The sequence below is a fragment of the Aedes aegypti genome, chromosome 3 (assembly GCF_002204515.2).
Source record: "Aedes aegypti strain LVP_AGWG chromosome 3, AaegL5.0 Primary Assembly, whole genome shotgun sequence".
Classification (NCBI taxonomy): domain Eukaryota; kingdom Metazoa; phylum Arthropoda; class Insecta; order Diptera; family Culicidae; genus Aedes; species Aedes aegypti.
The window spans coordinates 327,025,352-327,042,697 of NC_035109.1; the positions used below are offsets into that span (position 1 = coordinate 327,025,352).

At 43.9% G+C, this 17,346-nt stretch overlaps 1 protein-coding gene and 1 pseudogene across 1 annotated transcript; one reads left to right on the forward strand and one right to left on the reverse strand.

Annotated features, from left to right (window-relative positions):
* Positions 1-8,499: 8,499 nt before the first annotated feature.
* Positions 8,500-14,278, reverse strand: LOC110678192 (annotated as a pseudogene).
* A 121-nt stretch (positions 14,279-14,399) lies between these two features.
* LOC110678193 (lipid storage droplets surface-binding protein 2-like) lies at positions 14,400-15,404 on the forward strand. The gene is made up of 2 exons (XM_021850818.1): positions 14,400-14,456; positions 15,057-15,404. The coding sequence occupies exons 1-2, from the start codon at positions 14,400-14,402 to the stop codon at positions 15,402-15,404; spliced, it is 405 nt and encodes a 134-aa protein (XP_021706510.1).
* The last annotated feature ends 1,942 nt before the right edge of the window (positions 15,405-17,346 follow it).

The window sequence follows — 17,346 nt, forward strand, 5'->3', positions numbered from 1 at the left end:
TCCCATTCTTCACTACTTCCGCTCTATCACCGGCGAAGTTCACCTGCATTCCTGATCTCGCCACACGGTTCACCGAAAACAAATTGTGACTCAAACCGGGGAGATACAGGACATTTCTCATTTCATACTTCTTCATATTCTCGCCGACGACAGCGTGCACCACCACATCGCCACAGAATTCCGCCAACATCTTTTCGCCGTTCGCCACACTCACTTGTACCGGTTGCTCCAATCGTCGCATTTCCTTGAAAATACTGGGATCCTTCACCATGTGGTCCGTCGCACCAGAGTCTAGGAACCACTGTACCTTCACCAGCTCTTCTTCTTCTTTCGACGCAACGAAGCAAACGCCGGCACGATCCGAGGAACGATCTTCTTCAACTACCACGTCAGCTTTATTGTTTCGTCGTTTCACAAATTCGCTCTCACTCGGATTCACTGGCAAACGCACACGGCAATCGGCTTGCTTGTGCCCAATTTTTCCGCACCGAAAACAACGTAACTTTTTCCGCACATGCCAACTAGTCATGGCGACATCTTCACTTTCGGCGTCGGTGGTCAAAAAGTTCTTCTTCTTCATATCAACATCAAGCAACCGCTTCTTCACAAACGCCAGTGTCACACCACCTGGAAGCGTTTCTATGGCGGTAACCACCGAATCGAACGACGACGGCATTGTCAACAACAAATGACAAATCGCGTCGGATTCTTCCACTGCCGCACCACTCTCCTTCAACTCGCGAATCAAACGATCAAACTTCAACAAGTGTTCCGGAAAACCACCACCAGCCCCCTCTTCATACTTTAACCGTAGGAGCTGCTTACGAATAAACAATTGCCCGGCAACACCGCGACGCTCAAACACTGCCTTCAGTGTGTCCCATATTTGCTTCGGATTCGCGCAGTCTTTCACAAGCTCCAGCTGACTATCCGCGATGGCCGAAATAATCATTGCCTTGCACTTTTTATCAGCGGCACTTCGTTCCACCATTTGCTTTCTTTTCTCGATCTTCACTTCCGCGGAATCGGTGGCCATCTCACGCAACTCGTCGATCTCGGCGATCTCCCGGTGGACGCAATCGAGCAGATCGTACGTGTCGAGGACGGTCTCCATCCGGAACTTCCAGTTGTGGAAGCCGGCACCGTCGAACGCGGCAACTTTCACTTTCTCGTCCATCCCTGGGCCGATAACCTGTTGGAATTTCACCACAGTGGAAACACTACACAACAGCGGGACGAGAAAGGAACTTTACGGACCGGAGAAAGAGCAAAACACTTGTGTACGCTTTAACGACACTCGAACGAATAACTTTATTCAACTCAAAATATAAACAATAACAAATCGATTCGACAACACACAACATAACAATGGTGTGTCCATTCAACATAAAAGTAGTCTCGAATGCGAAGGGGCGTCGATTGAACATACACTGAAAGAAATATATTCAACACCATCTTCTATATATGGTGACAGAGGGCTCGATTGGCTTGTCAGATAGATCGGGCCCGGGACATCCTGTCTACTGCAAATCGCTGCAGTTGACATAGGGCATGTCCATTGCCTGATTTTTAGCATTAAGGTGAAACATCTCGGAATCCAAAGATGGCCGTCACAATGGCCGACTTGTGACCCTACTCGCGTTTTCAAAGGCACAAAACTGGAGGAATAGTAGGCAAACGTTCCTGATCTTCTTATTTTAAGCTTTCTGCTAGTGCACAAAGCCAAAATAAAAAGTGCACTGTTGTTGGAGGCCTGCTTTGCGAGATTTGTGCCTTTGAAGTTTTAGTGCAATCTCAGCAGTTGATTTCAAGCTGTTTCACCTTAAATGTCCGTAATGTAATTTTCGATTATTTCCTCTTAGTATGCTGTTTCGCTCAAGAAAAGTAAAGAAATTCCTTGACTGAATGGGTCAAGAAATTTCCTACTGAGAGCTCCCTTTGAAATGACATTTCTTCACAACTGCGTACTGCGATCGGAAAAACGTGATTTTCTGGACCATTTCTGGGAAGAAATTTTCCACGCATCGATATAGGCGATTCCTTTTCTTGTCAGTAGCAAACCAGCCTTTAAGCTAAGTATGCTGTTTTGCTCAAGAAAAGTAAAAAATCCTGCGCAAGAAATGGACAATAAATTTTCTACAGTGAGCTCTATTTGAATTGACATTTCTCTTCAACTGCGTACTGCGATCAAAGAAAAATGCTTTTCTTGAACATTTCTTGCAAGAAATTTCCCACGCATCGAGATAGGCGATTACTTTTCTGTTGAAGTACATACTTCGCTTTCAGCCTGATTTGCTGCTGAACAGGAATCGCTAAGGGTCCATTCACAAATTTCATATCGCCGTAGGGGGTGGGTGGGTGTCCTTAAGATGTCACAGCTCATATAAAATTTGAAAAATATCCATACAAAATGCGTGACGAGGGGGTGGGTGGGTATACAAAATGACCTTTTATGGCGTTATGAAATAAATGAATGAACCCTAAAGAATTTTCTCGTCGATTCCTTACAGAAATTTTCTACAGGGACTCCCGTTTGAACTGACAGTTCTTTTCAACTGCGTACTGCGATCAGAGAAAAGCGCTTCCTTGATCGATTGCTTGCAGGAATTTCCCATGCATCAAGATAGGCCGAGAATTTACTTGTCAGCAGCGAATATTGTAGCAGTATTGCCATTATGCAAGATTAATCTGGCACTGCAAGACCTTTCAAGAAAAAGACAAAAAGACAAACTTCTCATTTTGCAAGATTTTTTTAAATCCAACCAGAGGCAAATATAATGCGCCACCATCATAGAGATCGCTGAGGAAGAATGAAAGAAATATCACTGAAAATGTTTGTTTACGTCCGAAATTCAATTTTTCAACCCAAAAATTAGGTCATAATCAATCGATTATTGAACTATTTTCCATTGGCATAATCATTTGGAACCATTATTCTTGCGATACGCGTGATTTCACAACAAATTCAACCACTAACAAAGAATCCGGAAGTTTATAACCTCACTCAAGAAAACAGCCCCCTTAAATAAAGGTGCATTTGCACATACATTGGCCGAATTTTCATTCTCATTAATTGTATGTGTACCTTATATTCATTATGCTCGTAATTAATACCATGTATTTGAGTAACATCTATATCATTTGAAGAACATTCAAAGTATGTGCAAAGTTCATACCCTTCTGGAACACATGGAGTAAACAAACATGGCTTCCGAAAAATGTTTCCGCGATTGTGATCTTCTCGGTGTACTCTAATAGCAGTATTTCGGTGATATCTTGATTGAATATACAGGTATTTATAAAAGAAAAAAAACTATTCTAGTGGTTTTATAACACTTATTTACATTTGTGCAGATGCGGGAATCATGAAACAGAGAGTTCCCGAATAGCATCGAGACCAAATGTTGCAAGCCATAAATGAAATCGAAGATAAGTTCCACCAAGAATGTCATTATGCGAATGTAATTTCCGCGTGATAAATAATCTTTTAATAATAAGTTTAGTTTAATAAATTTTTATTTCGTATGCTCATTATAACTGTTCATTATTTATTGTTTCTTGGATCTTATTCCATTGGAATCATGTGTGTGTGATTCCGATGAAATATTTCTGATCCGAGGAACGAAGAGTGGAAATTCTTGCTATTAATGCTAAGAAAAAAGTCGATATAGGTGACCAATATATTCCATTTAAGCCAGCTATGAAAAGTATGTGTTTCGATTATGGATTAAATATAAAGTAATCATGATTTCAATGAAGATGAAGATTGGTGATGAATTATTGGTTTCGCACATACTATGTATGTGCATACCCCCATTGCAAAAATCCATATTGGTTGGCACATGAATCAAATGAGAAGTTTATCTTGAGTGTAGGTGTCCAAATAAAGCGTCAATCAGCAATTCGTTGGATTACATATCGCATTAAGAGACATCTCAACGACATCCCCAAATAAAAACAGTTTTCAAAGTTTTCAAAGTGTGTGCTCAGTATTTGTAAGCATAACGAATGGTCACTGTATGACGTTATCACAAAGATGACACTCCTTCTATTATTGTCAGAAAACAAAGAGTAAAACCAAAAAAAAAAAAACTCAATACTCTACTACAGTACTGAAAGCTGAGTGAACTGGTCTGCCAATTCAGCTAAAAGAAATTAGCCACTAGTTTATTTTCGCTACCTATCATGAAAAACTACTTCATCCTCTTCAACCCAAAATTGGTATAACGCATAAACTCACCCGAATTGATTCGAATTAACTCATTTTTGAGTGTTTATGTTTCTTCGTGTAAGATCATTCACCGATCATTTTTGTTTTCAGTGTTTACTTTAGTTCTGGCTGCTCACACCTAGATGGCCAACATGTTTATTTTTGCGGTAATTATCGTAACCAACGCTAGGTGGTGCGATACTGTGCAACATACTTGACAGCTCGCCCATGAAATCGCAGTAGCCGTCGTTATCAAAACAAAACTTTTACGCAGATTAGACGGCGGACCAAAAAAATAACGATTGATAAGGAAAAATAACTTTTACAGAGGTAAGTAACATTCTTATATATAACTTTTCCCCTTTTTCCGTTTTAGAATCGAATATTCTTGCACCAACTGTTGGTTTTCGCCGAGAGGATATCGAATATAAAACCGTGGGCGTACAGATCAACAGATCAGCATCGTTCAAAGGGGTAAAACCGGTAAAACGATTCTCGCATATGCGAAAAAAAAAACAAGGATTATGTTGGGCAGAGGTGGACACACCACAACGCAGAACAGGGTCACCGAAGCGGAACGCGGAACCAGGATTTCGGTAGGAAAGAAAACAACTAATAACTCAACTACTGTACGCAAGAGAACTTTAATGTAAACACGTCTGTACGGATCGAACATCACATTACGGATGAATGGTAAACTTTCCATTCTCCCTCTCTTCCTTTGCTATTTGGCGCGCTCGCCGACTGCCCTACCGGCGCATGCGTCATTCGCCATTCTCTACACATCAGTGTTGCCGCTTTGCTTACGAGGCACAACCATTGCATACTCCAACACTCCTCCTCAATGTTGTCCTCGTACTCGTCCGCATCCTCACTGCCTTCCATGCCGGGTTGATCTCCTCCTGCTTCAAGCATCAACAACGTAATCAACTAACCGGCCGGGTCGGACTCCTCGATTGCTCCTCCTGGATCGTCTAACTTTCCTCCAGTCATCAGCATCCGTATCCGAGTTTCCACTGTGGGACTCCGCCACTTGCAGCGGCTCCACTTCCTCGCTTGAAGTGTCCGCATCGAAGTATTCTTCATCTTCTTCTGCTCTATTCGGCTCCATCTCCGAATACCAGCTCACCACACTGACTGGTGAACTTCTTAGCTTCGTCGTCTTCTTCTCGCCAATTATCGGCTGCTGGCCCTCTACTTTCTTCTCAACCTTCGCCAACTTCAGCCGATACAATGACCCCGACTTTTCACCAATTACCACTTTCTTACCAGATGCATCGCAAATATCGCAACCATCCTTCTTGAATTTTACCGAAAACTCTTTCGCCGTCAATCTGTCCACTGACACGAGTCCACTCTTTAACGACGGAACATACAAGACGTTGGTAAGCTTCACCTCAACTCTGTTTCCATTTCCGTCCAAACCGTACACAACACCTTCGCCACAACCAGCGGCGGTAACCACTTTTCCGTTCGCTAACACTACACTCGGGCCTTTTCTTTCTTTCAGCGATTTGAAAAAGCTTCTATCGCTCGTCATGTGCCGACTTGCTCCACTGTCAATGTACCAGCACTTTCGCTGATCCAGTCCCGCCATGAAGCACACACTGGCACCCACAATTTCGTTCTTTGCTTGTCTCGCGTTTTGCCGCACACGCACTCTGTCGTCCGGCTTCTTCTTATCTTCGCACTCATTTTCTAGCTCCTGCTTCGCTAGCATAAACGAACGACAGTTGCGACGCAAATGACCGGGCTTGTCGCAAAAGTAGCATCTTCTCACTGGTGCTCTATTGCCGAGTCCACCCACGCTTTGCACTACCGCACTTTTCAACGCTTTCGTTTCACATTGCATTTCACTTATTTCGCCGGATCGCTCTCTCCGACGCTCGAACTCATCGATCAGCTTCGACTTCACAAGCTGCATCGTGATGTCCACATCGGCACGACTCTCCAACGCCGTGACCAAACCACCATACGAATCAGGCAAGCTACGCAAGATCATCGCAATCCGCAGCGATTCCTCCAGCTGTTGGCCTGCATTCGTCAAACGGTCGAACAAATCGTCCAACACCACCAGATGACTCTCAAGGTCACCTTCTTCTGCGAGATTCAACGAACACAGTTTCTTTAACAAAGACACACGAGACGTGACCGTGTTCTTCTCGTGGTAAGCTTTCAATCCATCCCAGAAAGCTTTCGCACTGTCCGCTTCTTTCACTAAACCGAACTGATTATCGTCTATACACAGTCCGATAGTGGCACGAGCTTTCCGATCGTCCTTCGTCCACTGATCGGTCACTACAGCCGGCCTCGCATCACCGATCACATACCACAGCTCCTCCCTGGTCAAGAGCATCTCCATCCGGAACTTCCATATTTGCCAGTTCTGATTGTTCAGTCTGGCAAACGCAAACTTATTCACATCCGCCATTTTGTCCACACAAAATCACCACCGCGGAGAAACACACACACACTCACACACGGCGTGATCTCTTTCGTTCTCTCGGAACCTTTTTTCCTACGCAATCCGGAACCTTCCCTTCGGCACTGCTGGGCCAATAACCTGTTGGGCAGAGGTGGACACACCACAACGCAGAACAGGGTCACCGAAGCGGAACGCGGAACCAGGATTTCGGTAGGAAAGAAAACAACTAATAACTCAACTACTGTACGCAAGAGAACTTTAATGTAAACACGTCTGTACGGATCGAACATCACATTACGGATGAATGGTAAACTTTCCATTCTCCCTCTCTTCCTTTGCTATTTGGCGCGCTCGCCGACTGCCCTACCGGCGCATGCGTCATTCGCCATTCTCTACACATCAGTGTTGCCGCTTTGCTTACGAGGCACAACCATTGCATACTCCAACAGATTATACTGAACTAGAAAATAAATGTGTGAGTACTCTTTCGAAAATTATAGCTTTATTCTAGGGGAACGACACTAATCAATTTCGTTTTAATTTCCGTGCGATACGACCCCATTTCATTTGAGTTTTCATGTTATCTCCAGATTAAATCTATTTTATCGGATTTTGCACATTTTTATCCATTTTCAAGGTTTTTGAAAGTTTTTACTGAATTTGTGTTTTCTGCTGACTGATTTTCACAGTAAAATGATAATAATCGACAAAATCCGAAATTATCCCAAAAATCTCATTTAATGAACTTTAATGAATGAAAATCATCCAATACACATCGAAATCTTTGCTTTATCTGTGTCGGTGTCTTCGCATCAGGCTCAGGCATGGAATTTGACGTTTCTTCCCCACGATAGTAAACAAATCCTTTGTTGGTATGCTAGCCTTGCAATATGCAAAGCTTCTTCTTCTTCTTCTTTCTGGCATTACGTCCCCACTGGGACAGAGCCTGCTTCTCAGCTTAGTGTTCTTGTGAGCACTTCCACAGTTATTAACTGAGAGCTTACTATGCCGATGACCATTTTTGCATGCGTATATCGTGTGGCAGGTACGATGATACTTTATGCCCTGGGAAGTCGAGAAAATTTCCAACCCGAAAAGATCCTCGACCGGTGGGATTCGAACCCACGACCCTCAGCTTGGTCTTGCTGAATAGCTGCGCGTTTACCGCTACGGCTATCTGGGCCCCTATATGCAAAGCTTCGCCGAATTAGATCAGAACATACTTCATAGTCCTATGGCGACCGCTACCTTCTGGCAGATCCGGACTTCAAGTTGTTCTATGAATCGGAAGTGAGATTACTCTGTAGTCTAACGTGGGGGCATGCTATGACCAGCAGAGCTAGCTAAAGCAGATTTTGATATAGGGTAAACAGGTATAATATGCCCCCTTAAGGAAAAATTGCTTTTTCGCAGTAGCAAATGCATTACTTCTGTACATGCCACATTCTCTAACCAGGTAGCTTCTTAAAAGGGTACAAGACGGTTCAAATCTTGACGTTTCAAAACTCCCGTAGAGAAAAGTTCCACAGCATATCAATATTTAAAAGCACATCTTTGTCATTGTCAGGGTTCATTCACAAATTTCATAATGCTAAAAATGACCATTTTTGACACCCACCCACTCCCTCGAACGCTTTTTGTATGAATATTCCACGAATTTTGTATGACCTGTAACATTTCTAGTACTACTCCCTTCAGCGCTATGAAATTTATGAACAGGTTGTTATAGCTACATAAATACCTAAATAAATTTGGAAGAGAATTCAGAACCGAGAACTTTTTCTGGGAAATTCCGCTAACCTCAGCGGCGAGCGTCCAGAACAACTCTCGAAAAATCATCATTGATAAGGAAACAAATTCGGAGTATGCTTGAGACTCTTGTTTGAAAGCTATACATCTATTTCTAATCTAAATCTAAAACTAATTATTTCGCTTATAGAGGGTTTGCATTTCCGCACATACACAAATTTTACGTTACATCGTAGTCTAGTCTTATTATGCGCCTGCCTACTGCGATATCTGGTCTTCGCCGGTCTCCTTCTTGGCCTGTCTTGTAATTGGTCATAGAAACCACGGCCGAGGTGTTGGACGCAGAAGTGAAGCTAGAGTTAGCGTGGGCGGGAGCGGTGCTGTTGCTAGCAGGGGCGGACTAATCTTCCCCGGCCTGGTGTTGCCGTTTGTCGTTCAGGAAGTTGAGGTACTGGGTCAGGCGGAGGACGGCAATCAACGTGACGACGTATTCCTTGACATCTTCCTTGCGGAGGGTTTTCACCTGCTTGGACACGGTGCGGTAGACGCGGCGGGCAACTTTGTTGGAGAGGCGTCTGAACGGTGTGCAGGGTGGATCTTCCTTAACCGAGATGAGAGCGTTATCTCCATCGTCGCCTTCGCACTTCGGGAAGTAGTAGTCCAGAAGACGCTCGGCCAGCTGAGCGGTGGTGTCCACGCCGTTCACGGCGATCCTTCTGTACTGGGAGGCCAGTACTTCGTTGTCTTTCTTCTAGGAGAGCTCTTTCAGGGAGGCTGCCTTCTGCTGGAAGGCCTGTTGCAGTTCGTACACCTTCTCGGTGTAGGGTTTGACCATGCCGAGGACCTTAGACTTTGCCTGGTTGTGGATCTCCTGCGGTTGTTCCATGATTATCGGTACGCTCACCTCGAGGCGGTCGATGCCCTTGACCAGCTGGAGCAGGCTGTCGAACTTATGCACCAGCGGGGCGGAGATACTGGCACGGTTCCGAAGGGGATTGTAGTCTTTCACGCGAAATAAAGTGAAACCGAAACTAATGTCGAATTCGTTTTTGAACCCAGGTTGGAACTGGCGCAACCCGTTCTGAATCACAGTTTCAACCCCAACCCGATTCAGGTTCGACCAAACTACAATTTGCTTGACATTTGTTTGTTCATGTGTTGATCACCGACCCAGTTCCTAAAAACGAAAACGACATAAATAAACACTAAAATTTGACATTCGAGTTTTAGGGGTGCCCATCGATTTTTGTCGATTCGATGAATTATTTCAGATTTTATCCGATTTATTCGGATTTAATCGATTTTTAGGGATTTATTATCCATTCCATCGTTGGAAATTTGACTCATATGAACATTTTTTGCATTTCGGCTCACTTTTGGCCTAAAATGGAGATAACCTGCCAGTGTCGTGCCCCTAGGCTTTATTACTTCTTTCTTCATCTTAGAATAGTCCTCCTACCTCTTAATCATTGCTCGCTTCGGATTGCCGCACATAATCCGACAAATTAATCGGTGTTCTCCTTTCCCTGGACGGTCGAACGGGTGCCGTTGGTTTGGAGGTATTTTTCGTCTGTTGAGGTGCTGTTTCGGGTGTTTCAGGTTGTGTTTTTCTCCACTGGTGCACTCGCTTAGTTTGCGTCACATGACGACGTACTAAACGACCGTTCTCGTCACTCAAAAGCAAGCTGCCGTTGTTTTCCTGCATAACTGTGTATCGTGTAGTTTCAAACCTTGCTTCTCCTTTTGCTTTAGATTGTCGCTCAACTATGACCACGTCTCCCGGCTGTATTTTGCACGGCGTAGCACCTCTTCGAGTATCTTCGTAAGCTTTTGAGAGCAATTTTGATTCGGTGTCCCTTTCATTCAACAACTCTTCATCAACGTCGGCTCTCCCACGATTTATCAGCGGTAGTCTTCGGTGAATTTTCCTCCCATACATTACCTCTTCCGGGGCCATTCTTGTAACAGTATGAGCAGCTGAATTGTGAGCAATTACAGCCGCTTGTGATTCGTCGTTGAAATTTTTGCCAGTTGATGACGCAGTGGACATGGCTTTGTTCACAACTTTCATAAAATTTTCAACTAATCCGTTTTGCTGAGGAAAAAAGGGCGTAGAGTAGATTGTTTGAATACCTCTTGCACTACAATATTCCTTGTATTCCTCGCCATTGAATGGCGGACCATTATCTGATTTGATAGCCTTAGGGAAACCTTCCTTATCGAACACGTCGTCTAGTACCTTCCTTGTGTTCTCAAAAGAAGTTGATTTCACAGGTCTCGCGATTGCAAATCTCGATCTGTAATCAATAAGTACTAATATTGAGACTCCTCCAAACCGCATATAGGGACCATTGAAATCGATCGCAATTGTCTCCCAAACTGCTTTCGAGGCAAACTTGCGCTGCATTGGAGTCGGTCGCTCTGGTCTTCCGTGTAAGGCACAGGTCTCACTTGATTTCACCCATTCTACGGCGTCTGTAGCCATCCCAGGCCACCAAACACGCTCACGCAGAATACTCTTCATTTTTGCTGCTAGAGGGTGTCCATTATGAGCTACGGCTAGGGTCTTATGACGCAACTTTTCAGGTATCACAATACAGCCCAGCTTCGTCAATAACCCATCTTTTGTTGCAAGGTCGTTGGATACTGCTTGAAACTTCCGTAAATTGGCTGACCACTCACCGGATTGAACCGCTTTTACAACCTGTAAAAGTAAGCGTTGTTTGAAATTCTTGGAAATCATTAGCTTAATTCTACGAAGAATGTTATACCTGTTGCAACATTTCGTCTTCCTCTATGAATCTCTTGATTTCATTCTCTGTCAGGAAGTTAGTAACACTTGGCTCAATGTGGGCTATTTCCCAAGGACTAGAATTTTCATCGAACGGTTCGTCACTGCCTTGGTACAACCGGGAAGATGGATCCGCTATGTTATCTCCGCCTTTAACGTATTCAATCGTATAGCTATGTGGGCTGAGTCTCAGTGCCCAGCCATCCGCTCGAGTCAACGCTCTTTTTGTATTTTCGCGGGAACGATTGAAGATGAAAGCCACTCCGGTTGCATCAGTACGTAATGTAAAATGCCTCCCCAATTAAAAATAAGAAAAATTTTCAACAGCCCAGACTGCGCCAAGGGCCTCTCGTTGATTTTGGGGGTATTTTTTCTCTGTTTCTGATAAAGCTTTTGAAGCAAAGCTAATTATTCGGGGATTCTTACCAGCGCCCTCCTGAACCAGGACTGCTCCGACAGCATTCGGAGAAGCATCCGTGTAAAGTATTGTGTCCTCGTGCTCTGAGAAGTAACCTAATGTTACTGTGCAACGGATTATCTGTTCTTTCAGATCCAAAAACGCTTTCTCTTGACTTTCACCCCACTTCCACAATTTCGTACCAGCAAGCGACCAAAGAGGGTTTGATATATTTGCGAAATTCCTTATGTAAGGGCTGATGAACGATGCGAGCCCCAGAAAACTCCGCAGTTCAGAAGCTGTAGTAGGCCTCCTGAACTTCTGTATCGCCCCAATTTTCGCTTCTTCGATATGAAATCCATCTTTATCTAGTACGTGTCCAAGGAACGTAACTTCGGTCTTGTCGTACTCACATTTACTTGGATTGAGCGTTAGGTTGTTGACCCTAAATATTTCAAGCACTTCATCTACCGTTTTGTGAAGCTCCTTTAGAGTACTGGCAAATATTAGGACGTCATCTATATAAACGACCTTATTTTTAACTCTTTCAAGAATTCTACTCATCTCGCGTTGAAAAATTTCCGGTGCGCAATTTACTCCGAACATTAGCCGAGTGAATCTGAACATTCCGTTTTCTGCTAAGAATGTCGTCAGATCTCGCGATTCCTCACTCAACTCAAGATGATAATACGCGTTTTTTAAATCCAGTTTGGTGAAGTATTTGGCACCATTTAGTTTAATCCTCATTTCGTCTACTACTGGTAACCGAAAGTACTCACGCTTAATGGCTCTATTTGGAGCTCTCATGTTGACGACTAGCCTAAAATCATCCTTCCCTTTCGCCACCGCAGACATCCCGCTAATCCATTTTGGTGCCGTTGTGACTCTTTCGATGATTCCAATCGCTTCCATTTCCAACAATCGACGTCGAGCGCCTTCACGGTACGCAGCAGGAATATTGTAATATGCATTTCTCGTTGGCTGGACACTGGAGTCTATGCTGAATTTAATTTTAACACCAGGCATTTTAGGAAATGTTTGGCCTGATGTGACTTCGCAACCGTTAACTTGGGATCCTACCAGCAATAATCTGAGATCGCTTGCAGTCGATCTACCAAGCAGAGATCTTTTTCCATCTTTGACCACAAGAAAATCCGCCTCTACGGAATTCTCGGATCTTAATACTTGTATCATTGCTCTGAAGGCATAGTCTACCTTCATCGGAACTGTTGAAGCATAGGCTCGCAATCCTCTGTTTGGCAATAATTCGATAGGACTCAACATTGCTGATCCTGACACAAATTCTCTTTCCAATTGTTTCCAATCATCCCCGCCAACGACGTTAACGTCAGCCCCCGAATCGATAAGGAACTTAATGGGAGTAGACGATCCCAGTCGACATTCGATTAACACATCCTCAAGGGTCAGTGCGTTGAGCTGTTCGGAATTAAAAAAACAATAATTATTCGTTGATTGTTGATCAATTCAATAGTGTACTCAAATAATAAAAGAAAACACATTAGAAAAAAAAACGCAAAAAAAAATCATTTAATTTTACCTCTTTTTTTGTTTCAGATTTCGTATCTTGGAAAACGTTGTAATCTCCAACCACGTTGACTCGGTTCCGTCTACAGACAACAGCGTAATGACCAAATCGACCACACTCATTGCATTTTTGTTTCAATGCCGGGCATGAACGATTTCGGTGTGCCCATCTATTGCACCTGGAGCATCGATCCCGTCGGCTGCTAGATTGGTGCCGATCATTATGAAACTTTTTGACCGGGGTGTTTCTAGCAAGGTCACTTCCAATCCTGCGTTTCAACGGAATGAGCCCTCGTACTTGATTGACGGATTCATCCCGAGATGCTCGCGCAGCTTCCACTTGATATGCCTCGTCTCGTGTTGCCGATTGCACGATGAAATCGGTCTTGTGCTCATACGTCCTCGCAGCTCTCGCCAATTCACGGTTCGTCATGCCCTTAAGCAACTGCGCACGTACAAAAAGATCTCGATTGTCCGGGCTGTAACGGCAAACCAATGCTTTTTCCATAAGCCTAGCATAGAATGCGGCTACGGTTTCTCCTTTCTCTTGGTACATCGCCAGGAAAGCTTCATGTTCTGCCGCGGTGTCGGTCATTGAACGCAGGTGTCCTTCGATGTTTTTTTTATGAAGACGTTGTAACAGTTCTCAACGTTAAGGTTCGGTCTCAACTTGGCGGCCCGAACGATTCCCTGCAATTCTTCACCCATCGAAAGGAAAAGCAATTGCGTACGCCGGACAGGATTAGTCGTGTTGGGCAACGAAGCCGCAATTTCGAAATTCTCGATGTATTTTCTCCATTCTTCCCACATTCTGTTGGCAGCAACGTTCTTGGGGAACGGCTTCATCTGGTCCCATCGGAGATTTTGAACACTTCCATCACAGACAAACAGACGTAACTCTTAGAACAAATTTCTTCAAAACCCATCGCCCAGTTTACACCCTCATCATCTGGTGAGCATGTTACACGAAAAAGTGTTTCGTGCAACAATACCGGCAGATGGCGGTGGTGTGAAACATCAAACGCGAAGAAAAATGATGCGCGCGCCTCTGGTTGTGAGAATTGTAACACTGAAATTCTCTATTCGCTATTTGAAATGATCGTTACATGAGTGGTTGATGGAAATTTCATCAGTGTTACGTCTGTTTGTCTGTGCTTCCATCCTGTTGTGATGACTGGGTATTGCGGAAGTGACTCCAGCTTTCTTCCGCGTCCTTAGAGCTTGTTTCGTGTTTCTGTGTGGTATCAAGACGTGTGGCCATCACTGTGAGTGCATTTTGCAAATGGGCGACTTGTTTCTTCAGATCCTCGTTCTGGCGATTCGGATCGGTTTCAACCAGGTAATCGTCGAATTGATGTTCCGTTGCTTCATCGTCATCCAGGTTTTGACCTAGGGGCACGACACTGGCAGGTTATCTCCATTTTAGGCCAAAAGTGAGCCGAAATGCAAAAAATGTTCATATGAGTCAAATTTCCAACGAAATAAATAAAATGGATAATAAATCCCTAAAAATCGATTAAATCCGAATAAATCGGATAAAATCTGAAATAATTCATCGAATCGACAAAAATCGATGGGCACCCCTAAAACTCGAATGTCAAATTTTAGTGTTTATTTATGTCGTTTTCGTTTTTAGGAACTGGGTCGGTGATCAACACATGAACAAACAAACGTCAAGCAAATTGTAGTTCGGTCGAACCTGAATCGGGTTGGGGTTGAAACTGTGATTCAGAACGGGTTGCGCCAGTTCCAACCTGGGTTCAAAAACGAATTCGACATTAGTTTCGGTTTCACTTTATTTCGCGTGAAAGACTACAATCCCCTTCGGAACCGTGCCAGTATCTCCGCCCCGCTGGTACAACCCTACACCGAGAAGGTGTACGAACTGCAACAGGCCTTCCAGCAGAAGGCAGCCTCCCTGAAAGAGCTCTCCTAGAAGAAAGACAACGAAGTACTGGCCTCCCAGTACAGAAGGATCGCCGTGAACGGCGTGGACACCACCGCTCAGCTGGCCGAGCGTCTTCTGGACTACTACTTCCCGAAGTGCGAAGGCGACGATGGAGATAACGCTCTCATCTCGGTTAAGGAAGATCCACCCTGCACACCGTTCAGACGCCTCTCCAACAAAGTTGCCCGCCGCGTCTACCGCACCGTGTCCAAGCAGGTGAAAACCCTCCGCAAGGAAGATGTCAAGGAATACGTCGTCACGTTGATTGCCGTCCTCCGCCTGACCCAGTACCTCAACTTCCTGAACGACAAACGGCAACACCAGGCCGGGGAAGATTAGTCCGCCCCTGCTAGCAACAGCACCGCTCCCGCCCACGCTAACTCTAGCTTCACTTCTGCGTCCAACACCTCGGCCGTGGTTTCTATGACCAATTACAAGACAGGCCAAGAAGGAGACCGGCGAAGACCAGATATCGCAGTAGGCAGGCGCATAATAAGACTAGACTACGATGTAACGTAAAATTTGTGTATGTGCGGAAATGCAAACCCTCTATAAGCGAAATAATTAGTTTTAGATTTAGATTAGAAATAGATGTATAGCTTTCAAACAAGAGTCTCAAGCATACTCCGAATTTGTTTCCTTATCAATGATGATTTTTCGAGAGTTGTTCTGGACGCTCGCCGCTGAGGTTAGCGGAATTTCCCAGAAAAAGTTCTCGGTTCTGAATTCTCTTCCAAATTTATTTAGGTATTTATGTAGCTATAACAACCTGTTCATAAATTTCATAGCGCTGAAGGGAGTAGTACTAGAAATGTTACAGGTCATACAAAATTCGTGGAATATTCATACAAAAAGCGTTCGAGGGAGTGGGTAGGTGTCAAAAATGGTCATTTTTAGCATTATGAAATTTGTGAATGAACCCTGACAATGACAAAGATGTGCTTTTAAATATTGATATGCTGTGGAACTTTTCTCTACGGGAGTTTTGAAACGTCAAGATTTGAACCGTCTTGTACCCTTTTAAGAAGCTACCTGGTTAGAGAATGTGGCATGTACAGAAGTAATGCATTTGCTACTGCGAAAAAGCAATTTTTCCTTAAGGGGGCATATTATACCTGTTTACCCTATATCAAAATCTGCTTTAGCTAGCTCTGCTGGTCATAGCATGCCCCCACGTTAGACTACAGAGTAATCTCACTTCCGATTCATAGAACAACTTGAAGTCCGGATCTGCCAGAAGGTAGCGGTCGCCATAGGACTATGAAGTATGTTCTGATCTAATTCGGCGAAGCTTTGCATATAGGGGCCCAGATAGCCGTAGCGGTAAACGCGCAGCTATTCAGCAAGACCAAGCTGAGGGTCGTGGGTTCGAATCCCACCGGTCGAGGATCTTTTCGGGTTGGAAATTTTCTCGACTTCCCAGGGCATAAAGTATCATCGTACCTGCCACACGATATACGCATGCAAAAATGGTCATCGGCATAGTAAGCTCTCAGTTAATAACTGTGGAAGTGCTCACAAGAACACTAAGCTGAGAAGCAGGCTCTGTCCCAGTGGGGACGTAATGCCAGAAAGAAGAAGAAGAAGAAGCTTTGCATATTGCAAGGCTAGCATACCAACAAAGGATTTGTTTACTATCGTGGGGAAGAAACGTCAAATTCCATGCCTGAGCCTGATGCGAAGACACCGACACAGATAAAGCAAAGATTTCGATGTGTATTGGATGATTTTCATTCATTAAAGTTCATTAAATGAGATTTTTGGGATAATTTCGGATTTTGTCGATTATTATCATTTTACTGTGAAAATCAGTCAGCAGAAAACACAAAATCAGTAAAAACTTTCAAAAACCTTGAAAATGGATAAAAATGTGCAAAATCCGATAAAATAGATTTAATCTGGAGATAACATGAAAACTCAAATGAAATGGGGTCGTATCGCACGGAAATTAAAACGAAATTGATTAGTGTCGTTCCCCTAGGTTTTGACATCCTACGTCAGCGTCATGGAAAACTGGAGCTCTTACAAATCTTCCAGCTTCCGGATATTCACCGCTTTCGGGATCCTCGTCTTCGCTACCACTTTCGATTGAACGGTTCCGACGCACATATCTTCCATCACTAGACATCTTCTTCGACATCTCTTCGATTTTCCAATATTGCGCACCGGTGAATCTGAAAAAATTTGGAATCAAGGAAAGGTCGTTGTTTATATCTCTGAAACCACATTCTCCACTTTTTTTATTTAATTTCCAAAACATTGTTTTGATCTATTTGCTTTT

Bases quoted from the DNA above. Each gene is read 5' to 3' on its own strand.
- LOC110678193 (XM_021850818.1), top strand. From the start codon at position 14,400: ATGGGCGACTTGTTTCTTCAGATCCTCGTTCTGGCGATTCGGATCGGT. The intron at 14,457-15,056 runs GTAATCGTCGAA...CTCTCCTAGAAG, and splicing joins TTCGGATCGGTTTCAACCAG to AAAGACAACGAAGTACTGGC.